Source organism: Aegilops tauschii, chromosome 2, assembly GCF_002575655.3.
Source record: "Aegilops tauschii subsp. strangulata cultivar AL8/78 chromosome 2, Aet v6.0, whole genome shotgun sequence".
NCBI lineage: Eukaryota > Viridiplantae > Streptophyta > Magnoliopsida > Poales > Poaceae > Aegilops > Aegilops tauschii.
This window is the reverse complement of record NC_053036.3, coordinates 130938796-130966214: the sequence shown is the minus strand read 5'-3', so window position 1 is coordinate 130966214 and position 27419 is coordinate 130938796. Positions and strand designations below refer to the sequence as shown.

The following is a 27419-nucleotide window of genomic DNA, read 5'->3' as shown; positions in this document are numbered from 1 at the left end:
TGGCCGTCTCTAGTGAGACGTGGCAAGGCCATTGATCCTTCTTAAAGGCATAGTTGCGAATGAAGTCGAGTTAGTAATAGGTGTTATATTCATATCCTATAATGGTTCTGCGGGCTTGTCGATGTGGGTAGTTCGGGAGTAGCCGTCATACGCTCTTAGGTGCCTGTGGATGGAGCATCCGACGTGTGGATGCACCACTATTGTAATTCTGTGGACTTAGGGAATTTCCCCCTCCCCTCTATTAATGAATGATACGCACAAGTGCGTATTCTAGAAAAAATAATGGCTCTGCAATAGTTGCCTTTATTTTATATTCAACCTGCTGATGACTCTAGCCTTGTTACAGTTGTGTGCATCACAATGATGAAGAGGCTGTGGGTGTCTCACCTCATTTTCGACAAATATTGAACAATGCAACACATGATTTTTTTTTGGTGTGCGGGAAAACATATGAACCAGCTCACAAGCCCATCTCGCTGGGTAAAGATGGTAATTTCATTTTCTCATAGTGCCGACAAGACATTAAGTAAAGAGCCCACTGATTTTCTCCCAATATAACAAGGGCTGGAGTATATATCGGTCCGCAATATATTGATGTATTTGGCACGCTGATAACTGAAGGTTGAACACATCCCAATGACAATGAATGGCCGTCCTACTCAATCAACGGAGTGATAAGAGATTCGCTTCCGAACACTACTAGGGTCATACAGGATCCCTTTTCTTTTGAAAGTATGTATTCCTTTTTGAGCATTCATAGAGGTTGTCATTCATAGTTTCATACGATGATGCGACCCACGTTTGAACAGTGTAGACTTTCTTCAGTCTTCACCGAGCAGGCCCCACTGGCAGGACGGGGTCACCTCGTCCATGCCAAATGTCGCTTGCCGTCTCGCTCCCTTGTACCCGACAACCGCGGACCACACACGAGGCCTGGAAAAACCTTTTCGCACCGCCAACCCGACCACGCTCGCTCCGGCGACCAATCCCCGGTCGTGGGCGAGGCAGACCCCAGTGGTGCACCAGCGCCACGGGCCCGCGGGCCCACCAGCACCAGGTTCCGCAATAACGACCCCCGCCCGATTCAACGGCCGGGATCCTTCCCAGTCTCCTCGAGATCGCCCCGGCCAACCATAACTCGACAGCGCGCCACTCCTAACCAGCCCGGTTTCGCAATACCACCCCTCGCCCCGCATCTAAACCGCCCCCCCTCGCCCTCCCATTCCCTGCGAGCTCTACACAGCATCACACCGCATTTCTCATTCTTCCTCCCCACGTCGCCGTAGCAGCTAGCTAGCCGGGAGGGAGGCGCCGCCGCCGCCGAGTGAGGGAGCCGGGGGAGGCGGGTTGGAGGCAGGGCGGAGATGGGGCGCGGGCCGGTGCAGCTGCGGCGGATCGAGAACAAGATAAACCGGCAGGTGACCTTCTCCAAGCGCCGCAGCGGGCTGCTCAAGAAGGCACACGAGATCTCCGTGCTCTGCGACGCCGAGGTCGCGCTCATCGTCTTCTCCACCAAGGGGAAGCTATACGAGTACTCCAGCCAGGACAGGTTATATCACGCGCGCCCAGCTACCCTTCCTTCCTGACCCATTCCGCTCCTTCCTACGAGCTCTATTTCAAGATTTTGGGAACAAGAATTTTCATTTGAGCTGCTTTGTATTCATTCCACGAGTAGCTGTCTCGTTCGATAGTTCCGGTGGGGAAATTTGGTTGCGGGAGAGAGTTGCTCGGCGCGTGCGGGGTTATTATTTCGTGCTATTCTTTGTGGGTTCTGCTCGGATGGGTAATCTAGTTCTCCTTGTTTGGATCGTAGAATCGATTGTTGTTCAATTAACCAGTATCTCAGAGTTACTCGTACTCGATTGCCAGTACTAATTAATTAACGTACGTACTGTCTACAGGTTCTACCATGTGATTATGCAACTCTAATGTACTTGATCGATTACTCTATAAGTTATAGCATCTATTGCGCGAATGGCACTTCAGTAACCCCTTATTCATTTTTAGGACCAATAAAGGTGATTTTCTGATGATATCTGTTCCAAAAACTAAGTCCAGTTATTCTCATGAAATAGTGGTGAGGAGGACTTGCACATCAGATGTATAAGTTTCCTAAATGGACTAAAGTTTGCTATTCAATGATGCTGATGCTAATGTTTCACTATCATGTTAATTGCATATATACTAGAATATATATGAAACTAGCTGCTTGCTTACTGTAGAAGCAATTTAATAGGAAAGCAAAGCCTACACATATCCCTTCTCATCCCCTCTGCATCTGTCCGTCAGATATTAGCCAGCTTTACCCAATGGTTTTTGTCAGTTCTAACTGGCGTGCATGGCCATCAGCTTATTTGAGAGATGTTTCGGTTTTTTATCAGTATTCTTTATCCATACGAACACTGAGATTATGTCGTTGAAAATTTGATCTTAGTGTTGGATTAGTTTAAGTTCCAAGGAGAACAATCGTTACACAAAACCTGAAACTGGCCAATTGAACGTACATGTTTTGTTTGAGATTTTTGGACTTAAACAGTTTGGACATCTTTATATTTTATGAGTTAGATAAATGTTTGCCCCTCGAAAATGTCCGCGCCCGCCCTCTGTTCTTTGCCTAAAAAAGATATACATGGCGGGGTAACCCAAATATATAGTTTTCAACGTTTTTACTCACAGTTGAAAATACCTGCATATACTATTCTAAGGCCTAAACATATAATATTTGTGGTATATCATTTCATAGTTAGACAGACCACAAAATCACTTGTGTGTATAGTGTATACTATCTTTTTTATTTACTGATTACTTGTTCCGCGGGAGTATATGCCGCTTAGTTACGAATATCCATTTCGGCTCCCGAGCTCATCTGATCTCCGTGAATAGTAAAATCGAAACAAATAGTACAAAAATAAAAAACGGATTTTTTTTTGCATGGAGAAGATTTAGCGCGTGAGGTCCGTGCCAAATTTCAGCGCATTTGGACATCCGAGCAGCTCTCAGAAAAAAAATCGGTTCCGAATAGTAAACTTTTTCACATACCCCAATTTTGTATTTTTTTTTCTGAGAGCTGCTCAGATGTCCAAATGAGCTGAAATTTGACAAGGACCTAACGCACTAAAACTTCTTCCATGCAAAAAAAATAGAATTTTTTGAAATTTTCTAATATTTATTTTGATTTTACTGTTCATGCACGGGAGCAGGTGAGCTCGGGAGCCATTTAGTTGCTCTCACTTACTTAAGGTTATAGTTTCGAAGCTAGGGTAGTGCAACCTTCTGGCAAGAATGTTAGGCTATACTCGTATGGGGCACTTCATAACTTCTATTCACTTGTTTTGCATTTATGAACCGTGCTTTGCACAAATTTCTGCTTAACAATCATTTCAAACTTCACTGCAAAATAAAAAACAATCATTTCAAACTACATTGCCAGTACTATGGTGAGCTTGAGGTACCCTCCAGCACTCCTTTGTTCATTCATGAACTAATTTTTTTCATTTGAATGAACTAAGGAATAGGAGTGTACCCTAGCTAAAGGCTAACCATTTGCACTCCTTGTACAAAATGGTTGGTCTTAGCTAGCTAGTTGTATGAACAAAGCAATGCCCAACTTTATGTTAATCAAATTTACTAGTGCATAAAAAGTCATTCCTAATGGTGCATAGAAAGAGACTCGTGGGCTAGTTTTAATCCTCACATTACGTTTAGATGTTTTTTTACACAATTGATTACCAGGCTAAATTCCTGCTATTGTCATGTTAGCAGCGAACAGTTACCATGATAAAAGTGTATGGCTGCTAGTTAATAATTTATATGTTTTTAGATTAGGTTTTACGATGTTATGCAGAAGTAGAGAGTGACAAGTTCCACCAACAAAAAAAATAGCATATCGTCATAGAAGTATTATCACGGAAGTCTTACATGTATGGAGATGGATGGAGAATAGTGTTCAATAACCTGTAAAAAGTGGCCATTGCTTAAATTTTTTAAGTAATAAAGCGCCCCTTTTCGAAAACAAAGTGGCCATAACCTACCAATAACTTAGCTAGTAAGTGAGTATTAACCTGGCAACTACTTGTGTGCAAAGAAGTTGTCAAAATATATCAACATGAGATCTACTTGGGAAGTGAATATTTTTTTCCAACATACGTCGTCACCATGACTTCACCAACTACACAGCTCCGCCATAATCATCGTCGTATCCTTGTCAAGGAGTAATTGAGGCCAGCAAGAGCAGGTTGTCCATCAAGTCGTCGTTGCAGGGTTGTCGCGATAGCATAGGAGTTCCTGTCTTGGGTGTACTACATGTAGAATCTAACATCTGGTGGAAGATGGCTTCTCTCTGCTTGCTCATCTCCTTCCCTTTAGTGGAATCGTGCGTGGTGGCAGCCAATGCATGTATGTGTTAGATCTAGGAGAGCGTGGCGCCACCGCATCCATGCAAGGTGACCCATGCCGCTAGTTGGTGGCGAACGATGCCTCGCTACTATAACATCAGATTCCACGTACATTGCAAAACTCTTCATCACATGTCGAACTTTGGCCAGTCACTACTGGCTTGTTGTATATGTGAAATGGATATCGCACAACGTTCCCGTACGTGTGCGTTGTGCCACCACGCCGCAAACATGTGGCATCGAAGAGCCGTTCTCATAGCAAACGAGCACCGTTATATCACCATGTGCATCGAGGACCTTAGTGCACACACAACTCTGCTTAATCGTGTGTTGTGTAGAGCAGATTGGACACACCCTAATTTGCACCGCGTTCAGTATAAAAAGACACATAATTTTACCAAAAAGTCTTTTGCCCCGCTTTATATATAAAGCAATGATCAATAGCACCTGATACAAACGCACGCTCCCACAACACACACACAAGGCAGCATACATAGGCGGTGAGCGCAGCAACACAATCCCTAGCACTACAAGAGCAGCCGGGGGCTTCCACCGTGAACACGCCACCGCGAAGAAGTGAAGCCGCATATGACGAACCGTGGGCTCCAAGGCAGCACCTTTAGGAAGGATATGGCACCGGAGCGCTGCCACCACCCGATCTAAGGATCATAGTTTCCCCTGGAGCAACACGACAGGCAATAAGAGCTGCGACGACGCTTTCAAGAAGGGAGCGAGCTTCGCCGCCACCGGTCCATCCGAAGGTAGAGCAGGTTTTCGCCCCGGCCAACACTCACCGCCACCGAACGCCACACCTCGGCTACCACGCCACCCACACGGCTGTGGCAACCGGGCAACACCGAGGCACGGGCTCTGCCCATGAGCATCGCGCCACCACCACCAGGGCCGCCGCCCCGGTATCCAAGACCTTGACACCAAGTCACCCGGGACCCTTCGCTACCCCAGCCGAAGTTACGAGCGGAAAGGAACCGCCTCTCGCACCCCTGGTCGACACCCAACGTCGAGACCCAATAGGTCGGCCGACCACAGCTGGCCTCCATCGAACCGTCCTGCAGCATCGGGCGTGATACGAGCGCAATCCTCCTGCCGGGTGTGAGACGGGCTGGTCTTGCAGCCGGACGCGCGGCGAGCTCGGTCCTGCGGTACTGGACGCGAGACGAGCGATGTACCGCAGCTGGGAGAAGGCCAGCCCTCCAACAAGAGTAGCGACCAGACGATGAGGAGAGAGGTCGAAGGCCGACACAGGTCGCCTACAGACAAGCCGACACCAGAACGATCCGGCTGTCGCCGCACCCGACCCGCCACCACCACATTACCTGTGCCTCCGCGCCCTGGCCAGATCCGCCCGGAGCCCCGCCACCCGCACGGGAGCAGCTCGGACACTGGCCGCACCACCACCACCTCCACAGGGTCGCCGACCACCACCGCCAAGTTCGACCATCACAGCGCCGCGAACACGTCCCGAGATCACCGGACCCCACGAGCGGAGCTGGGGGAGGTGAGGAGGAAGCAGCACCGGCGGACCATGAGGATATGGGTGAAGAGCGCCGGAGCAGGGGCCGGCCGAGACCCGACGCCGCGGGCAGGGGAAGGCGCCCGTGACGCCAAACACCCCCGCGCAGGGGGAAACCGCCCCGCCGCCGCCAACGCCACGCGGCCTTCGGCCACCGGTGCCCTCGGCTGCGGCGAGGGAGGGGGAGCCGGGGCGAGGGACCGGGGTGGCGGCGCTGGGGTTGCCTCCCGAGGGCGTGTGCGGGAGCGCCTCGGGAGGGGAGGGGGAGCAGTTGATGGAGAAAGTCCTGTGTATGCTTCTCAGAGCTTGTTCAAAGAAACATGATTTTCATACATCACATAGCTCACATCAGTTCATCACAATGAACATATAATATAACTAACATACTTTTAACATCCATATATATCTCTACTTTTAATGGGGATTCCGTAATCGTTTCGTTTGTTTCGTCTTCGCCTCCTTCCAAAACCACGTCTTGCGTTAACTCAACCAAAACAAATCAAATCTTACCAAAACCTCAACTAAATCAAAAAAAAAATCTTGTCTTCCCTTGCCCATACCCAAATCAAATCAAAGCTTACTAAACCCCAATTAAATCAAAACTTTTTTGCCTTCCTCTACCCATACTCAAATCAAATGAAATCTTACCAAAATCTAGAACATGATTGGTGTAAGATATATGTGTAACATGATTGGTGTTGAACCACTTGAATATGTATGCCCCATTGGAACGCATGGGCAACTAGCTAGTTCTAGATACTATCTATCATAATAGAGAGTATGTATGCATATTATGTATTGGGTAGTATATATTCGACCATTTACATGGTATGTACCATACTTTTAGCATACTCATTTTACATACCAATATTAATGTATTTTAAAAATATACTAAACACATAGGCTTAGTTGCAATTTTTCGTGTATTTCCCCAGATGATAGTGTATGAGATGATGGTGTGACTACACTCGGTTGTAGGACGTGCTTAAGTTTACATCCAGCATAATATATCTGTATCATGAAGTGTAGATTACAACGTAGTAAGGGGAAAATATTAAGTCGCTTCTTTCTTCTTACGCCGTTGTCTTTGCACTTTGGAAGGATGAGGTGCAGACATAGAGTGAGGAACATGCTGGCCGACCATAAGCTCCACTATCCCCTGTCTCTATGCTTCTTTGTCTCTCGCTACAGAGGAAGATACTACACCTGTGTGTGCACAAAAAGCCTAATCAAAATACACAATAATGAGAACATATAGGTTGGCATAAATATAATTGAACGGAAAATAAGTGTATAACAAGTTTTAGAGGATTAGATAGCATCTGAACTAAACAAATAGGTCGGGGAAACGAAACAAATCTTACTTGGTCACGTCCAGGCTCAGTATGTTGCAAAAGCCATTGCATGAAACATCATATTGTAACCAAATCTGGTTGTATAGTGTAAGTGAAATAAGTGACATGTCTTAAAAACAATTCAGGTTAGCAATGTGAGAAGGGAAGTGACAAGAGAACAGAACTCAGACTTATGGCTAATGATTTGTTCGGGAAATGGGTGCTGGAAGAAGGGAGAGATAAACATTTAGTTAACAGATGAGATGATAGGAAAGAAGTGACGATAAGAAGATAAAAAAGTAGTAGGATATATACTTAAAAATTTAACGTAGACAAAGAAGACCGGGGAATACCCTCTCGTGTCTACTACACTAATGCAGACAAAACAACATAACATCTTATCTCAATTAGTTGAATTCAACTACTAACCATAACAAATGAAATTATGGCATTAGAATTAGCAATAATAAAACAATAGCAACTTATATTAATTAGTTGTTTAACAGTAGCAAAACAACAGAACATTATCTTAATTAGTTGAAAATAGCATGTAGTATCGTCTTACTTATAGCATAACATCTATGTTATAAATTAAAGTACTAGTAGTGGCTGTTAGGAATAAGCAACTTGTATTCCCATGAGGCCATAGGCCGATATATATACATGTACAGGTGTGGAACATACGCAGGAAACCCCTTATACAACGGGATAAATACAAAGGGGTACATGACTTATATTATAACTCTAACACCCCCCTCAAACTCACGGTGGATGAACAACACTGAGTTTGGAGAGATAAAAGCCATGTTGTGCTCTAGTCTGGGCCTTCGTCAGGAAATCCGCCAACTGTAACTCGGAAGGCACATACTGAAGAGCAATAATCTGATCCTGCACACCAGCGCGCACATAGAAAGCATCAACACCAATATGCTTGGTGAGCTCATGCTTCACAGGATCGCGCGCAATGCTAATAGCACCTGTACTGTCAGATAAGAGCAGAGTCGGTGTAGTGACAGAAACACCAAAATCCTGAAGTAACCACCGTAACCAAGTCACCTCTGCCGTCAAAAGAGCCATGGCTTGTAACTCAGCCTCGGCACTCGAACGGGAAACTGCAATCTGTTTCTTCGTCTTTCAGGCAATGAGAGAACTGCCAAGAAAAACACAGTAAGCAGAAAGTGAACGGCGATCAGAAGGATCACTAGCCCACGTAGCATCCGAATAGGCCTGAAGCTGTAAAGAACTGGAGCTAGGAAAGAATAGACGGTGAGAGATCGTGCCCCGAAGATATCGGAGAACACGAAGGAGATGACTATAGTGAACCGATGTGGGAGCGGAGACAAATTGACTCAGAATATGAACCGGATAAGAGATGTCCGGACGAGTGACAGCTAGATAGACAAGACTGCCAACGAGATGACGATAACGCGTCGGGTCAGGGAGAGGATCACCATCAGTAGCACGGAGGTGAACATTGAGCTCCATAGGAGTCTCAACAATGCGCTCGTCAGTAAGAGCAGCACGAGCAAGAAGATCCTGGATATACTTTTCCTGGGATATAAAAAAGCCATCAGAGGTAGAAGAGACTTCAATCCCAAGAAAGTAGCGAAGAGGTCCAAGATCAGACATAAGAAACTGCTCACTAAGACGGGCCTTTACAAAGGCAATATACTCGGGGTCATCCCCAGTGATGATCATGTCATCAACATAGAGAAGAAGAAGAGTCCGACCACGAGGAGAAAGGTGAATAAACAATGCTGGATCATGAGCACTTGCTGAAAAACCAGCAGTAGTGACCACAGAGGCAAAACGCTCAAACCAGGCGCGAGGGGCTTGCTTAAGGCCATAGAGAGAGCGACGAAGACGACATACCATGCCATCAGGAACAGAATACCCAGGTGGTGGCTGCATGTACACCTCCTCACGCAGCTCACCATTAAGAAAGGCATTCTTAACATCAAGCTGAGATATAGACCAGTGGCGTGCAGAGGCAATGGCAAGAAGTGTACGAACAGTGGTCATATGGGCCACAGGAGCAAAAGTCTCGTCATAATCACGACCATGCTCCTGCTGAAAACCACGAGCCACAAGACGAGCTTTGTGATGCTCAAGAGAACCATCGGAGCGAGTCTTAACCCTGTAGACCCACTTACAAGTGATGGGACGGACTCCGGGAGGAAGAGAAACAAGATCCCAGGTACCAGTGCGTTCAAAGCAGCAATCTCCTCTGCCATCGCAAACTGCCATTCAGGATGAACAACAGCCTGGCGATAAGAAGTCGGCTCAAGAACAACAGCACCAGCGGTGGGAAATCCAAAGCGATCAACAGGCGGACGAGGACGAGAACGCAAGCCATAAGTAGGCTGAGAGGAAGAGGACGACTCATCCAATGAGGCATCCACAGGTCGTGAACGACGAGTGTAATGCTGAGGAAAAGATGGAACAATAGAAGGAGGAATCGCCAAGGTAGAATCGGGGGGTGGCGACGAAGAAGTCACCGGAGATGAAGGTGTACGAATCCGGTGACATGCTAGGCGAGGAGACCGGAGAAGATGGTGGCTGCAAATCGACTAGAGGTGGAGAAGCAGAGGGAGTGGAACGAATAGGCACAAGCGCGACGGGGGTGATAGGTGAGTCAGGAAAAGTGAGAAAAGAGATATCCTCCACTGAAAAAATCGAGGAAGATGGGCGTGGGTAGAAAGGACGAGACTCATCAAAAGTCACGTCGCGAGAGATACGCATCCGACGACCGATAGGATCCCAACAACGATAGCCCTTATGCTCATCACTGTAGCCTAAGAAGACACACTCAACAGACTGAGCGGTCAGTTTGGTGCGTTCGCGAGGGGCAAGAAGAACATAGCAAACACAACCAAACAAGCGAAGCATCGAATAATCGGGAGAACGATCAAAAAGACGCTCGAAAGGAACACCACCCTGTAGAGCAGCGGAAGGCTGTATATTGATAAGATAGGTGGAGGTGGAGACGGCCTCAGCCCAAAAATGAGGCGGGAGAGAGGCAGCAATCATCAATGCACGAGCCGTCTCAAGAAGATGTCGATGCTTTCGCTCAGCCACACCATTCTGAGCATGAGCACCAGGACAAGAGAATTGAGAGAGAGTTCCTTGCTCAGCAAGAACACCACGCAACATCTCAGAGATATACTCGCCAGTGGAGTCAGCACGAAAAACACGAATGGGTGAAGAGAACTGAGTATGAACCATGGCAGCAAAACACTTATAAATAGACAACACCTCACTACGAGAAGTCATGAAATAAAGCCATGTGTAACGAGAGAAATCATCTATGAAAATAATATAGTATTTATGACCACCTTTCGAAGCAAAAGGAGCCGGACCCCAGACATCAGAATGGACTAAATCGAAAGGACGCTTAGACACTGACTCACTGTGTGAATATGGTAACTGAATCTGTTTGCCAAGACGACAACCCTGACACTCTAAAGAGACATCACCTGAGACAGACCCCAGAAGACCTCGACGAACTAAAGACGACAACCGAGAACCACAGAGATGACCAAGTCGATGATGCCACTGCTTGAAGGAACCAGTAACGGAGGCGACAGAAGCAGAGGAACTGGCGATGGTGGTGGCAGCGGAAGGAACATGAAGCCAGTCCAACTCCCAAAGACCCTGAGAATCACGGCGGCGAGGGCCAGCCCCAGCCAGAGTGTGCGTGTGACGGTCCTGGACAGAACAAGAGTCAACGTCAAGGATGACACGACAACCAGAATCAGTAAGTTGACCAGCAGAAAACAGATTCATGGTAAGTCGAGGAACATGAGCAACATCAGGAACAGAATAAGGAGTAGAAAGATTGCCTCTACTAGCAACAGAAAGTGGAGTACCATCAGCAGTGAAAACATGAACAGGAGAATCCAGCGATCGAAGAGAGGACAAAGTGGAAGAATGAGAAGACATATGAAAAGAAGCTCCAGAGTCCAGAACCCATGGGGATGTACCTGACTGTGTAGAGGGCGGTTGCTCAGTGCGGGAAGCATCAGTCACAGAACCAGCAGTACCCGTCGAGGAAGAACCTGAAGCCGCGAGCAGACGCTTAAGTCTCAGAATATCCTGCTCAGCCAAAGCAATGGCTGAAGCTGTCGAGGGAGATGACGAAGTCCCGGAGGATGATGATCGCGCCTTGCGCAGGTGTTTCCGCTTTGTGTAGCAGTGGGACTCAATATGACCATCATTGTTGCAGTAACCACAATGTGGACGGGGGCGACCTGAGCCTCCAGAAGGAGTGGGCAAGAGCGGCGGAGCACTCGAGCGAGAATGGGTCGGTGCAGCAGGTGGAGTGGAAGAAGCCCGAGTAGCGAGCACAGAGGGAACCTCCAGCAAACCAGCACCACGTAAGCGAGTCTCCTCAGCACGAATCTCTGAAAGCGCCTCCATGAGAGAAATACGGCCACGAGCAAACAACTGAGCACGCCGGGGCTCAAACTCCTTACGGAGCCGAGACAGGAACTCGTAGACGCGATGAAACTCCAAATTGGCCTGGACAGCCTGGCAACAGGGGCAAGTACGACAACCAGCACTGCGGAGAGAATCAAGCTGGCGCCAGATAGCAGAACTCTGTGCATAGAAGTCATCAACAGTAGAGTCACCCTGCTGAAGAGCATGCTCCTGACGAACCACAGAAAGGTATAAGGCATCACCAGAGGGCTCATAGCGCTGACGAAGACAGGTCCACATCTGAAAGACAGTAGGAAGACCCAGAAACTCAGAAGCAAACTGAGGCAGAACACTAGCAGTGAGAACAGCTGCAGCACGAGCATCATCATCAAGCCACTGGGTGTAAACAGACAAAGCACCATGATACGTCTGAAGAGCCTCCTCATAAGCCAAAACCCTCTCATCATAAGCACGATCAGCAGCCTCATTAGCAAGCTTAGCCGCATCCTTGGCGGCCTGATTAGCGTCCGTAGGAAGAACCAGTGGAGTCGGCGGAGTAGGGGCCACCGGAGGAACCGGACGTGGCGGACAGCAGACCTCGCCAGAAAGAACACCCCAGAGATGGATGCCACGCATGTGAATGCGCATGAAGCCAGCGAACTCGGTGTAGTTAGTACCATCGAAGATCACCGGACAGCGAGGGACAGCAACATAGTCCGATGCAGCAGACATTTTTTTTTAGGTTATTTTTTTCACAGAAGGCAGACGACGAGCGGGCGGCTTCGATCCGAGCTCGAGCAGAAGTTGGGCAAGAAGCGGGCGGGCGGGCAGCTTCGATTCCGGGGCTTCGCGTCGAGCAGAGAGGAGGACCAGCAGCGGGACCGGACGTGTGGAACCGGCGGCGGAGAGAGAAGCAGTCGCGGCGCCACGGGAGGAACGACCCGATGCCAATGGAGTGAAGGACGCGACAGCAGCCTGAGGAGTCGGCAACGGGAGGCGGCGATGTGAACTCCGGCAGGGCTTCCGAGATCCAATCTGGACGGCAGCAAAGGTGAGCCGGACGGGGCGGCAGTCAGCAGGGCAGCGACGACGTGGGGAACAGGGAGCAGCTGGAAGGAAGACACGGCAGCCGGAGGCAGCCGGAAAGAAAATTCTATCAGGAGATGAGGACGAGTTGCGGCGTCCGAGAAGACCTAAACCTAGGCTCTAATACCATGTTAGGAATAAGCAACTTGTATTCCCATGAGGCTATAGGCCGATATATATACATGTACAGGTGTGGAACATATGCAGGAAACCCCTTATACAACGGGATAAATACAAAGGGGTACATGACTTATATTATAACTCTAACAGTGGCATCTTATCTTATAGAAATTATGTACCATCTTATGTTATAAAATTAAATTACAATTTAGTATGTATTGGTTGAATTTACCTACTAACAAAATTAAATTACTAATAGTAGCATCTTTTCTTATAGTAAAATTATAATAGCAAAATCATTGCACAATTAACAATATAAAAAAGTACCATATAGTGATTAAACTTTCTTTTAAAAATACCGAGTACAACATAGACACACCTAGACATGCATAACACTTTGACAAGAGCAACTTATCTGTAAACATAGTCCAAGGGACGGCGCAAATATATAGTACAATAGACTTGGGTTACAAGGAAGGGCATCTAGACTATATATTGACACCTAGATCAATACTAATACTCTTTAACAACCACCACCACCATCACACAGTGCCTATAGAAGATCAAAGTCCGAAGCTTCAAGATTGACGAAGTCAACATAGGCAGCTCGCTATTAAGGGGAACACAATGGCATATAGTGATCTAATTTTTAAGTATCGAGAAAACAAAGTTACTGATCACAATCAGCGACCCGAAGGCCAGTTCACATTCAAGATCCTTGACACGATGGCCAGAACCATACAAGGTGATCCCTCGGGAGACTCCGAGAGGTTGCTCGGGATCTGGGTCGTCGTGGTGGCTAAAGTAGAAATGGCCATCATCAGCTTTTGCTTCAAGATTAATGAAGTGGCTATAGACAGGAACACAACGGCATGTAGTGATGGAATTTAACTACTAACAAAACTAAGTTACCGACGATCAATGGCTCGGGTTCCGGTTCACATTCAAGATCATTGCCATGATGGCCAGAACCATACAAGGTCATAGATTGGGGATCTCTGAGAGGTGGCTTGGGATCAGGGTCTTCATGGTGGCTCTGGTAGAAATGGCCAACTTCATGCTCCACTCCACCTGCAGTTGAAAGCCCGTGTGCTTCGACATTGCAAACGGGTTTGCCGCCCCACTCTTGAATCAACCCATGATTGGACAGGGGCTCCCCCGTTGCTAGTGCCAGCCTTGTCTCATCCTCTCCCCATAAGCGACCTCTTCCACTCCGATAACAGAGGTGAGACTACCTTCCCACCCATGAATCGTCTTGCAATAAAAGCATACCTACTCCCACGTCGGTGCTAGCATCACCATCTTCTTATCCTCCCGAGCAGACACCGGCCCCGCCCTCCTCTATCCCTTGTGCCCGCGTTGGCCCCATGCCCTTCTTGCCCCCCCTTGGACAGGATCCGATGATGCCCAAAAGGGAGATGGGGGAGGCGATGATGGGCACCACAATTGGATTAGTGCATTTGGTGCGCCTCCCCACCGAGATCTGGTGACGCACGGCTGGGAGGTGGCCACCGCCACCGTCTTGTTCAGATAAGGAGAGGATGTGATAGGGCTAGGATCAATAAACGGTGCTTGGCTTATAATTGTATAACGCCCAAGCACATTGCACACGACTGTAGTACCTCTCGGATCTTGGTGACAAAGGGAGGTGCCACCGCATTGTGATTGTCACATGTACTGGAGCTTGGATAGGCTAAGAGAGGGAAGGGAGAGGAAGACGAAGAGACCAACGTGGGAGAAAAATAAAGTTCATAGTTTGTTGTGATGGGTTGCCACCTTAAAAACCGTTTTGGATGAGCATTTGGACATGTAGGACTCTATTTTGTTGAAATATATCACCCAACTTTCTCCACTAGTTTGGACTTTGGATGAACTGGTTGGTGCATGAACTCAATATTGTATTAGAGCCAAGAGGTCTCAAGTTCAAGACCCGAACAATGTACTATTAAATGAAATAGTTGTAACCTACATAGATCCGACGTCTAAGGCCTGGAGTAGCTCAGATGTGAGAAGGGGGGGTGTTGAAATATATTGCCCAACCTTCTTCATCAGTTCAGACTTTAGAACGAACTCATTGGTGCATGAATTCAATAAATCTATTTACTAGTGAATGTAAGACTCTGAAATAACATACACTTAATGATAGACTTTTAGGACACCTCATGGAGTCTACTATGTACTAAGAGCATCTCTACCCCTTCTCCTAAAACATAACTCCCTAAACCACCTGCCCAAACTTAACTTCTGCAACTTTGAGGGCTTAAACTCGGTTGCAGCAAGTCCTTTCCATAAACTTAACTCTCTATACTTTTTCTTTGCTATTTCTTCTATGCCTTTGCATGCATATATCCTGTTTGAACTATATTTTCACAACATATTAATTCGTACCTTGATATTTCAAATGCTCACAATTCAATAAGAACACAAATTCACTGTCATCATATTTAAAAACTCCAAATTCAAACACAATATAGGGTCTAAATGAAGAAAATATTCCAAATAAAACATGATGAAAGCATAATAATAAGAACTATGAAGTTCCCACAAGTGGTCCACAAGATCACCTCTGAGATGGTCATGAGCTTCTCGCCTCTCCATCATGTGATGCTCTCTGAGGAATCTTTGGATTATGCTGGCTTGATATATTCCAGATGGACTAGTAGCCCATTGTAATCGTAGTCAAAGTTTCTTGGTTGACCTCCCTCATCTGTAATGATCATGTTGTTGAATACCACACATGTTGTCATGATCTTCCACATTATCTTTAGGTCTCAATACTCAACAGGGTCACAAACAATAGCAAAGCAATCCTGCAACCCACCAAAAGCTCTCTCAACATCCTTTCTCATGGCTTATTTGGCACATTGCAATGTGAGATATCGTGTTGTCTTTATCGCTCTTAATTATCCTCACAAGTGTGATCCCTTGAGGGTAGATGCCATCTGCAAGGTTGTAATGGTGGCCATTAACAACATAGTTACAAGGCGGAGCTTGGCCGGCAACAAGCCTCGTGTATAGAGATCTCTCTAGGACATTGAGGTCACTATGTGAGCTAGGCACTCCAAAGTATGAATGCCAAATCCATAGATCCTCTAATACAACTGCTTTGAGCATGATGGTTGAATCACGGCAATACCCTCTGAACTGCCCATGCCATGTAGCAGGACAATTCTTCCATGTCCAATCATGCAACCAATGGACTCAAGCATCTCTGTCCACCCTCTTGCTTGACCCGTAGCCAGAAGCCTCACATTGTCTTCATCAGTGGGTGCCCTCCTAAGATATCATCACAACTTTTGATATCCCTTCATATTCTCGAGGATGGTATCTTCTCCAATGTGAATCTACTCATCAACGAGGTCAATTGCCACTCCATATGCAAGCACTCGAACTATTGAGATACACTTTCATCAAAGGACTTGCACTGGTTACTCCAACTGCATTACTTCTCAGTGTGAACCAGTGATCATCCTCCTCCATAGCTCTTGCAATGTGCACGAAGATCTTTGTGCATTCGTAATTGTTGCCCTAAATGATTTGTTGGATACACGGGGGATTGTTCACAAATTAATCCTGAAAACTTTGGGCATCTACCTGCGATAGATGCGATGGTGGCCGAGAAGCACATTTCTCGTTCCTCTCTTCCACTCAAATGATCACGGGCAATGCCATCTCAAAATCATCATCCTCTTCTTCCTCGGATGACGGGATGCTGAAAAAACCCTTCCAATCGCAAGATGAACTTTTGACCTCTCCATTGACCTACGTGGAGGTGCCAGAGCCCACGATGGCAGGTGTAGGCCACGTGGGGAAGGAGACGAAGCAGCACAAAGGTTGTGGAGGAGCAACTCCACCTTGCTGCTACAATGTGTGCAACACAAGTGTTGAAGGAACAACTTCAACGTGTTGTGCTAGATATTGCTCTAGAGGCGAATGTAGGCCAAAAGGGCAGCAAGAGTTCAATCCAGAACTCCTAGGGCACAAGATCTACTCCAAGATCTTAGATAAGAACAACAAGTTCTATTATAGGCAGTGGGTACATAGACTGGGTACAAAGTAGAGGTGAGGACCTCTATTTATAGGGCTTTGAGAAACCTTCACATACTTCAACTTATAGCTGGAATACTCTAGAAACATTATTAAGTTTCACCATTCTACTCATAGCTACTCACAACTAGAAGACTCTAGAAAACAGTAGGTAGGATAGAGTAGAAAAGAAAAAAAAATACTACACTAGAGTGGATGTATCTAGAAGTAGCCAAACAGATCTGGCATGTGTTTTCTTTCTTCTTCTTTTTCTCGCATCTATTGTTCCTCATCATTCGCCCTCGAGTTATCGTCATAGAGCGCTTCTTCTGGGTGGTAGAGAGGCAAGTCCGCAACATTGAAAGTGTTGGATATGCCCATGTCGCTTGGAAGATCTATCACATAAGCATTATCATTTATCTTCCTCACGATAGACAAAGGCCCATACCTTCGTTGCCTAAGCTTCCCCTTAACACCTAAAGGCAATCTCTCTTTTAGGAGGTAGACCATCACCTTGTCACCAACTTGGAATGATTTTGGCCTCCTTTTGCAATCATCAAGTTGTTTATATTTCTGATTTTGTGCTTCCAAAGCACCACGAATCTCTTCAAATAACTCAGTATAATTATCAGCAAAGGACAATGCTGATTTTGAGTTTCCCTTTGATGGTAGCTTCACCAGGTCCACCACATGTGTTGGAATTTTAGTGTAGAAAATGGAAAAAGGACTCCTTCCTATGGATCTATGCTTGGAGTTATTGTAGGAGAACTCTGCAAGAGATAAAGCCATATCCCAATGTCCCTTTCTTTCTCCACAAATGCAACGGATTAGATTACCCAAAAACGTGTTCACCACTTCTGTTTGCCCATCTGTTTGTGGATGAGCAGCGCTAGAAATTTTTAGTTCAGTGTTGAATTGCGTCCACAAAGTGAGCCAAAATGCAGCAAGAGACTTGCTATCACGGTCTGAGACGATGGACCTTGGAACTCCATGAAGTCTGACCACTTCTCGAAAGAATAGGTTTGCCACATGATGAGCATCCATTGTCTTGTGGCATGGGATGAAATGAGCCATCTTAGAGAATCTATCCACGACCACAAACATGGCATCACTTCCTCATCTAGTTCTTGGCAAGCCCAAGACGAAGTCCATAGAGATGTCCTCCCATGGAGCAACAGGAACAGGCAAAGGCATGTTTAACCCCGTGTTCTGGACTTGGCCTTTGCAGGTTTGACATATAGGGCATCACTGGACAAACTTTCCAGCATCTCTCTTGAGTTGTGGCCAAAAGTAGCGAGCTTCCAGGTTAGCGATAGTCTTGTCCCGTCCAACATGGAGATCACTTGAATGGAGTTCTCTAATTAGTTTGTCAGGCGGAGAACTCCTTGGGATGCACACACGATCATTTTTTAAGAGATAGCCATCCTGCACCAAATAGTCATCACCTAATGGTTGGCCACTGATGTGCTTTACCCAAACATGGCCAAAGTCCTCATCATTCTCATACAACTCCTTTATTTGATCCATGCCTGGAAGTTCAGCCTCAAACGAAGTCAGGAGGCATGCACGACGACTCAAAGCATCGGCCACTCGGTTAGTTGTTCCAGACTTATGCACGATGAGATAGTTAAACCTCTCCAGATATGCTGCCCACCTCGCTAGCATGTGGTCAACATGCTTTTGATTTCTAAAATACTTCAAGGATTGATGGTCACTATATACAATGAACTCTTTAGGCAGCAAATAAACTTCCCAAGTTTTCAAGGCTCTGAAAACGGCATACAATTCTTGCTGATAGGCGCTCCATTTCTATCTAGCTTCACTTAACTTCTCACTAAAGAAGGCAATGGGCTTCCTTTCTTGAGATAGAACAGCTCCAATGCCTACTCCACTTGCATCACGCTCCAACTCAAAAGTCTTGTTGAAACCAGGTAGCGCCAAGATAGGAGCTTGTGATAGTTTTTGTTTAATCTCACTGAAACTAGCTTCAGCTGCTTCTGTCCATTGGAACTTTCCTTTCTTCAAACACTCGGTAATTGGTGCCATGATAGTGCTGAAATTCTTCACAAATCGCTTATAGAAAGTTGCAAGGCCATGAAAACTTCTTATCTCAGAAATGGTCTTCGGAGTTGGCCATTCTTGGATTGCATCAACCTTAGAATCATCAACACGAATACCGTCAAATGTTATGACGAATCCTAGGAAAATAAGTTGTATATGCAGGAAAACACATTTGTTCAAGTTGACGTAGAGCTCATTTTCCCTTAGTACTTCTAGCACCTTCCGAATGTGATCAAAGTGTTCATCCTCATCCTTGCTATAGATCAAGTGTCATGGAAATAGACCACAACAAAGTGGGATAAGAAGGGTCGAAGGACTTGACTCATCAAGTGCTTAAAGGATCTTGGTGCATTTGAGAGTCCAAATGGCATGACTAGCCATCCAAACAACCCTTCTTTTGTCTTGAAGGCGGTTTTCCATTCATCCCCGGGTCTGATACGGATTTGATGATATCCACTTCTTAAATCTAGCTTTGTGAACTCTTTTGCTCCACTAAGCTGATCCAACATATCATCCAGATGGGGAATAGGGAATCTATACCTTACGGTGATCTTGTTAACAGCTCTACTGTCCGTACACATGCGCCAAGATCCATCTTTCTTGGGCGTGAGCAGGGCTGGTACACCACATGGGCTAATACTTTATCGAATGTGGCCCTTCTGTAGCAATTCCTCTACTTTCTCCTTCAATATATCATGCTCTTTTGGGCTCATTCGATAGTTTGGAAGATTAGGAAGACTTGCTCCCGGAATTAAGTCGATTCTATGTTGAATCCCTCTCATCGGCGGTAGGCCTTGTGGCTCCCCAAGTATGTTATGAAATTTTGCTAATAAGCCACGTACCTTTGTTGGAATTTCAACAGTCGGGTGCTCTTCTCCTTTTACAATAAGTGCATCACACAAATCTGCCTCCTTCAAGTCTTCCATAAACTCATTAGAGGCGTGGGAGATAGTTAACATACTTTCCCCTCGTCCTTAGAGATATTACCTTTAGTTTTGTTTGGTAGAATAATGATCTCTTTCTTATTCCAAATGAAAGAGTAAGAATTTTCCTTGCCCTTGTGTGTAGTATCCACATCAAATTGCCATGGTCTCCCAAGAAGAACATGGTTGGCGTCCATATCAACCACGTCACACAACACATTTGAGCGATAATGCTTGCCCAAAGAAAGTGGCAGGTTGCATTGTTTGGTGATCCTCATATTCACTCCTTTCTTGATCCATCCAATAGTGTAGGGATTTGGATGATCATGGGTTTCAAGCTTTAAGTGGTTCACCAAATTCTGGGAGATAAGATTCTCGCAACTGCAACTATCAACCACTAATATGCATACCTTGCCATTCACCGTGCATTTGCTCTCAAATATTTTTTCCCGTTGTGTGTCGTCAGGTTGTGGTGTGGAACATAGGAGACGCTGAATCACACATACCACCTCTTCACCTTCTTCTTGACAAACCTCTTGTCCCTCTACATCTTCAGATTTTTATTCTTCCTCATCGTCTTCACCATCATGGATAGTTGTGTTCACAAATTTTCTTAGTGGGCAACCGCTGGATATGTGTCCCTCTTCACCACATTTATAGTATTTTGGGCCTTCATTAGACTTACCCTTGCCATTAGTTTGCTTCTGGATCGGTCGTTTTGTCTTTGGTGTACCGATCTTTTCTTCCACTCTATTAGGCTAACTCCTAGACGAGCCTTCGGCATGAGGATATGGAGGATATGGAGCCTTAGTTTCCTTTCTTGTCCTCACAAACCTCTCGGCCTTTAAGGCTAGAATTTGTGCTTGATCAATGGACCAGATTTGTTGCATCATTAATCGATCTTGAATAGCATCATTGATACCATTGATGTACCTAGCAACTTGTTGATCTTCAGTTTCGGCAAGGTTGCACCTCACTTGTAGCTTTAGAAACTCCTCTGTGTAATCTGAAATAGTCCTATTTCCTTGAGCACAATTTTGAAATTGGATAAATAGGATCTGGTCATAATCAGCAGACAAAAATCTCCCTTTCAAGAGAATTTTCATTTGCCGCCAAGTTCTCACACGAGGTTCTCCTCTCAGCCGGCGTTCTTCTTGAACGTGATGCCACCATGCACCGGCTCCTCCTTTTCGCTTGTATGCGACCAAAGGAACTCTACGATCTTCCGGAAGCTCCATGATCTCAATGAAAGTCTCCACTTCATATAACCAATCTAGGCACCCTTCAATATCAACATTTTCATTAAAAGTTGTGATCTCATCTTTCACCTTTTATGTATCTCTTGCATATGTATGGTTGGGTACTCTCCGATATGCGTAGAGATCCGGTTCTTCAAGGGCATCATCATATTCTTCACCTTCAGAATCTTCAACATAAACTGGCCTTCTTGAAGCACGTTGAACAGCGTGTTGTTGTGGCAGTCTTTGCTCCAAGATTATCTCTCCTTCTTTGATGAGCATATTCTTCTTCTTTAGATGAATCTCCTTCATTAGTAGCAGGGGTAACACCCTTTCTTATCATCTCAACCAGCTGGTCAAATCTCTGATTAAGATCTTCACGCAGCTCTTTGATTTGATGTTCTGCAGCATCCATCCTCTTCTCCAATTGCTCCATTGCTTGCTGCAGCTTGCTCTCGAAGAGGATAGCAAGAACTAGTATGGGTCAACGAGGCTCTGATGCTACCTGAAGCGGCACAAAGGTTGTGGAGGAGCAACTCCACCTTGCTGCTACAATGTGTACATCACAAGTGTTGAAGGAATAGCTTCAACGTGATGTGCTAGATATCGCTCTAGAGGCAAATGTAGGCTGATAGGGCAGAGTTCAATCCAGAACTCCTAGGGCACAAGATCTACTCCAAGATCTTAGATAAGAACAACAAGTTCTATTATATGTAGTGGGTACATAGTCCGGCTACAAAGTAGAGGTGAGGATCTCTATTTATAGAGCTTTCAGAAGCCTTCACATACTTCTACTTATAGCTGGAATACTCTAAAAATATTATTTAAGTTTCACCGTTCTACTCATAGCTACTCACAACTAGAAGACTCTAGAAAACAATAGGTAGGATAGAAAAGAAAAGAAAAGAAATACTACACTATAGTGGAAGTATCTAGAAGTAGCCAAACATATCTGGCATGTCTTTTCTTTCTTCTTTTTCTCTCATCTATTGTTCCTCATCAGACGTGGAAGCCGGGAGCGTGTCTGCGCGACTGTGGTGAGCTCCTAATCCTCTGACGGGTGCGTGGAGACAAGCCGAGGGTGCGTGGTGGCCGCAGGAGGGATGGAGCTCGGGTCGGGGTGAGGCGGGTGGCGGGACCTAGGGCCGCAGCAGGGCTTCCGGCGAGTAGGGAGAAGGCACAAGGAGAGTCGGCGGGGAGGTTGGAGGTGCCGCCTCGGAGGAGCTATGTGGCGGTGGTTGGCGGTTTAGCCTGCCAAAAACGTTTGGTTTGGAGAGGGTTTGAGGAGCTCGTGCTTCCTGGTCAAATTTGAGCAGTAAAGGGCTAGGTCGAGGAGTTAGGGTGCTCCCAATACTAATCTCTTAGCACGAGTTCATAGGTAGAATGCGGATGTGGCACACCAATTAAAGAAGAAAGAGAATGGGCTCTTAGCATGTTTCTGTACATAGTGTAATTAACGCTTTCATTCGGTGTGGCTCCTTTTCCTATGTTTCTCTCTTTCATTATTTCTACGACTAGGTCACACTATTAAAATGCACATATGATCCATAAACCAATTAAATACAACATCACTTAGAAACAATACTAAGTGACGATGCATTGAGGTGATTGTCTCTAAAGATTTATTACCACCTAGGATGACTAAAACTTTTGGGAGTTAAAGTTTTTGTATTAATGGCTAGATAGTGTTAGCTCCCAAGAGAGCAGTTTTTTGTGGGCGTTATAGAAATTTGGAGGAAGCAGGGCTAGAGATGCACTAAGTTGTCCGATTCTAAACAAACCTTTTGAATTTTCTCCTGTGCTATCCTTGGCTTTCTGTGCACACAGTGCATGTGATGATATGCATCAGGATGTGACACACAAGTTGCTTTACAACTATATTTAACAACAAGGTTTGCTCCAAAAACGAATACTATTGTATTTTGCTATACTTAAAAAATATGAGAAAATAGCCCTGATCAGTTTGTTTTTCACTCTCAAATAAGGAGCACATTAGGCCTGGTCATTTCAATAGTTTCAGTCACAGGACAGGATTATTACACTGTCGTAATTTTGGAGATAATGTATGAGTATTAGTTTGGTTCTAATATAAGACCTCAATTGCCTTTTTGTGCATGTACGGCCTTATTTGGGGACATTTATTCAGTAGCATGGATGTGATTCTTGAACGTTACCAACGTTACTCATTTGAAGAAAGAGCTGTACTGGATCCAAGTATTGGAAACCAGGTAAATAACATTCTTACATTTTTTGTCGATTGTTTTTGAGATAGCTAACCACTCATTCCAAGTGGTAACATTCTTACTTGTTGTGGAACTATTTATGCATGTTCATGCAGTGAATGTTCATCTAGCTAATTAAATTTACTTATTATATGTACTTCATATACTTTTTCTTTGTAGGCAAACTGGGGAGATGAATATGGAAGTTTGAAGATAAAACTCGATGCACTCCAGAAGAGTCAAAGGTATTGTATTTCTAGGAACATTCTCATTCTGGTTATATGATGGGTGCTAAGTGCTAACTGGCGTTTGGTCTATTTCAAACTCAAGGCAACTCTTGGGTGAACAATTGGACCCACTCACCACAAAAGAACTCCAACAGTTGGAACAACAGCTTGATAGTTCTTTGAAGCACATAAGGTCAAGAAAGGTGAACCAATTGTGTTGATGTTTTGCCATTGGTGTGCAGAGCTAGTTTTCATCTGCCAATTTTTAACTGAAATCTTATGAAATAGCATGACTTTTTCATTTTACAGAATCAACTTCTCTTTGAGTCTATATCTGAGCTTCAAAAGAAGGTATGTTACTCTCATTAAGTTTCCTGTGTGGTTTACCTACGTGTGTACAGTGACCACCAAGGAGTATTGTCGATATGATGCATTGGCCTCCCGCCTTTATAAACACACCGTCGTCTGAAACATTTGAACAAAGAACCACTTGAATTCGTCCATTTGTTTTCCCATGTTTTAATCATAGTTAAACATCTATTTCCTCATCATTTGTAGATATTAAGTAGACCTAGGTTAGCAAATATTTATAATCATTGTCTTATACTTTGCAGGAGAAGTCATTAAAAGATCAGAATGGCGTCCTGCAGAAGGTAAATTTTCTTGTTTACTGTAAGGTGACTAGCTGTGTAGGCCAGAGGCTAAAATCTTGTTTTTTATTTTTCATAGCACCTCGTAGAGACAGAAAAGGAGAAAAATAACGTTTTGTCAAATATTCATCACCAAGAGCAGTTGAATGGAGCAACAAATATTCATCACCAGGAGCAGCTGAATGGAGCAACAACAAGCTCACCGTCACCTACACCAGCGACAGCCCAAGATTCCATGGCGACTCCAAATATTGGGTACTTATGCTTTCACTTAGGTATGCAGATTTGAAATCTTTAGGGTACCCTCCAACCCTCCTTAGTTCAACTAAATGAACTAAAATTTCAGAATTTACAACACTTTTGAAATTTTAGTTCATTTGGTTGAATTAGGGAGGGCCACATGAGACCTTAAAGGATCCAAATTTGCATCCCTACTTCCACTGTATTTACATTTTTTCCTTGTTTACGTATCACTAAATAAAATAAGAATGTGCGTTGTTCTTCAGGCAAAGTATTTGGATGTCTTTCTTTAGAAACACTGATTACAACGTAGATGTACACATGCTCACATTCACACCACCACAGGCGCCTCGCTGTTGATGGAAACGTCGCCTCCCACTGAAAGAATAATCTGCATTAATGAGACACGAAAGCTCAAATATGAGATTTGATCCCTGGTGGGTTAATGGTACCACTGTCTTCCTAGAGGACTTGAGCAAAACATGCACTATGCATGAGCTATCTCCAATTTTAATTCATTTTTGTGAAATGGTTAAATCAAGGGCTGTTAGTTCATTGAGTTCAGTTCACACATAAGCGCATGCTGAAATCAAAAGCTAGATGCTAAACGTTTCTGGGAATAGCTCCGTAAGGAACAGTAAAACGCATGAGCAAATCTTTGTTCCATTTTGCTAGATACTCCCTCCGTAAGTAGTGATCTAAACGCTCTTATATTTGTTTACAAAGGGAGTAATAAACCTGTCATGAAACCAAGGCTGGACAATGTATTTAACATAAGCGATTATTTACTAGCACTGTTCCTAGATGAAAAGCCAGTCTGTTTAAGCACGCTGCCATTTCTTACAAAATGCAGGCCATATCAATCTAGAGAATCAGGAGGGGGGAATCCAGAACCTCAGCCGTCTCCAGCACAAGCAAACAACAGCAATCTACCACCGTGGATGCTCTCCACCATCAGCAACAGATGAAGGCTGGCGACAGCCTCATATGACTCCACCTGAAGGCGAGAATGGCGCCTGACATGCGCCCACTATGGAAGCTAGCCGCCGGTGTGCAGTCCATCTCCGGCAATGGGTTCCGGTGTAGCCACCAAATAAGACCATGTGTCTTTGCTACAGGGTTTATGGGGTCTTCCTGTCTTAAGCTTTTCCTATACTATGAGATACAGCGTCTTGTTTCCACGTTTCGGTTCCATTTTTTTCTCCTATCGATGAGCACGATCTTGTGGTTGGAGTTTCGTGTGTAACCTTTAATGGAGTTGTGGTATGTTTTTACGTGTTGTGACGGTTTTTGTATTCCATCCGTTGTAAAAAAGCAAAAGGGCGCTGTCTTCTCTTTACATTGTTATTAAAAAAGAGTAGGGCACTGAACTTTTGGCAGATGCATGACCACGACTGAGTACTGACATTTCATTAAGTTTTAGCTTCTGTTGGAGATAAAATTTGCGCTGTATCTCTTGTGTTCAGCAATTTAACTTTTTTTTTAGTAATGTGTTCAGCAATTTAACTGAACTCCGGAAGTTTCACCCTGGCTTCAAGGCACCATTTTTTTTTGGGTTGTTTGTTCCCTGTCATTTTGATTCGATAGTAGATGAGAAACGCAATTGCTATACATCGCCCGTAGCGACGTTTATGTGTGAATCGCCCATACGTACTCTGGCATGGGCTGGCCCAGCACTAATCCCTACAGGTGTTTTATACTGGCACCTTGGATTTTATCTTTCAGCCCTTTTTTTTCTGCTGAGAAACCACTTTCTTCCGTTTATTTCCTTTCAGCCTTGTAAAATCATTTTTTATACATGATCTTTTTTGAGAAAAACTGGCGTTAAACATTTTTCAATAATGTTTAACATTGTTTAAATACATGTTGAACTATTTTCAAATGCATGTTGATATTTTTAACACATGTTGAACATTTTTTATTACTTGTGTAATTTTTAAGAGTTCATGATTTAAAAAAAATCCAAAGCCACTTTTGATATTTGGAAGATTTTTTAGTTTTGTTAAAATTTTCAAAACTCTTGAACATGTTTTAAAAGTCAAAAAAATATTTAGAATTCAATTTTTTTGGGTTTGTGAACTTATTAGATTCACTAAACATTAAAAAATAGCGTAAATTTTAAATTCTTGAATATTTTTTAGTCCAGGAACATTTTCTAAACATTATTTGGTTTTAAAAGAGCATGGTTTGGACGTCTCGTTTGAAAACTATGAAATTTTGAATTTTTATCATACATTAGTACAACAGACATAGATGCTTACTGCAGAGTGACCTAACCAGCTCTAGGCCGAATAACGTCTGTTTTGTGCTCTGCTTGTTAGTGAGCGATCCAATGGTACGAAGCTTAGTAACTTTATTGATTTAACCCGACAACAAAAGATACATATGCACAGACACTTGTACAGAAACACCACCCTAGCTGCCACGAGGACCTGCAGATGGACCAAGAGTCAAAATCAACAACCGAACACATACATATGGCCTGCCTACGCAATACACATCCCCGATTCACTAGGACACTCCCTTTTGAGGGAGCTTAGTGTTTTATGAGTTTTTGCAAGTTTTGCAACCATCAGATTGTAAAAGGTTGTGAAGCATGTGTATCTTGCAGGGACACATTCCTATCTCTATCACTAATAGCTCCCTGAATCACAACACTCATGTTGTGATTGTCCCCGAAGTTCTTGAGTAGCCTAACCGGGAGTGTCTTGGTGAAGCCAATGCTAACTAATCTCGGGATAGAATAAACGAGAAACCTCTAATTTCCTTTGAGCAATTATTTCATGGACAAAGTGAAAATCTATCTCGGTGTGTTTTGATCGGCATTTCGTATGGTAGGTTGTTACTATATCAATGGATGTGGATTTTCACCCATAATTGGGTGTTTCAAAATTAATGTTTCAAATATCCTCCCCCTAATGGCCCTTGTGAAATCGGGTAGAAAAAAG

The 27419-nt window shown here is 44.6% G+C and overlaps 1 protein-coding gene and 1 pseudogene across 3 annotated transcripts; one reads left to right on the top strand and one right to left on the bottom strand.

Moving 5' to 3' along the window:
- The first annotated feature begins 1161 nt into the window (after positions 1 to 1161).
- LOC109786228 (MADS-box transcription factor 18-like) lies at positions 1162 to 25923 on the top strand. Of its 3 annotated transcripts, XM_073508221.1 has the most exons (9): positions 1229 to 1308; positions 1365 to 1549; positions 23279 to 23360; positions 23535 to 23599; positions 23685 to 23784; positions 23891 to 23932; positions 24196 to 24234; positions 24311 to 24486; positions 25325 to 25923. In XM_073508221.1, exons 2-9 carry the CDS (start codon positions 1365 to 1367, stop codon positions 25437 to 25439), a joined length of 804 nt encoding a protein of 267 aa, XP_073364322.1. In that variant the 5' UTR covers positions 1229 to 1308; the 3' UTR covers positions 25440 to 25923. The 3 variants fall into 3 exon arrangements, with proteins under 3 accessions (XP_020200409.1, XP_020200403.1, XP_073364322.1); XM_020344820.4 differs by having other exon boundaries at positions 1162 to 1549; XM_020344814.4 differs by having other exon boundaries at positions 1208 to 1549; positions 24311 to 24506; positions 25325 to 25850.
- On the bottom strand, positions 11150 to 14625 carry LOC141041577 (uncharacterized; annotated as a pseudogene).
- Positions 25924 to 27419: the final 1496 nt, after the last annotated feature.

Coding starts and splice junctions, on each gene's coding strand:
- LOC109786228 (XM_020344814.4), top strand. CDS start 1,365: ATGGGGCGCGGGCCGGTGCAGCTGCGGCGGATCGAGAACAAGATAAAC. Junction 23,361..23,534: donor ATCCAAGTATTGGAAACCAG/GTAAATAACATT, acceptor TTTTCTTTGTAG/GCAAACTGGGGAGATGAATA. Junction 23,933..24,195: donor TATCTGAGCTTCAAAAGAAG/GTATGTTACTCT, acceptor TATACTTTGCAG/GAGAAGTCATTAAAAGATCA.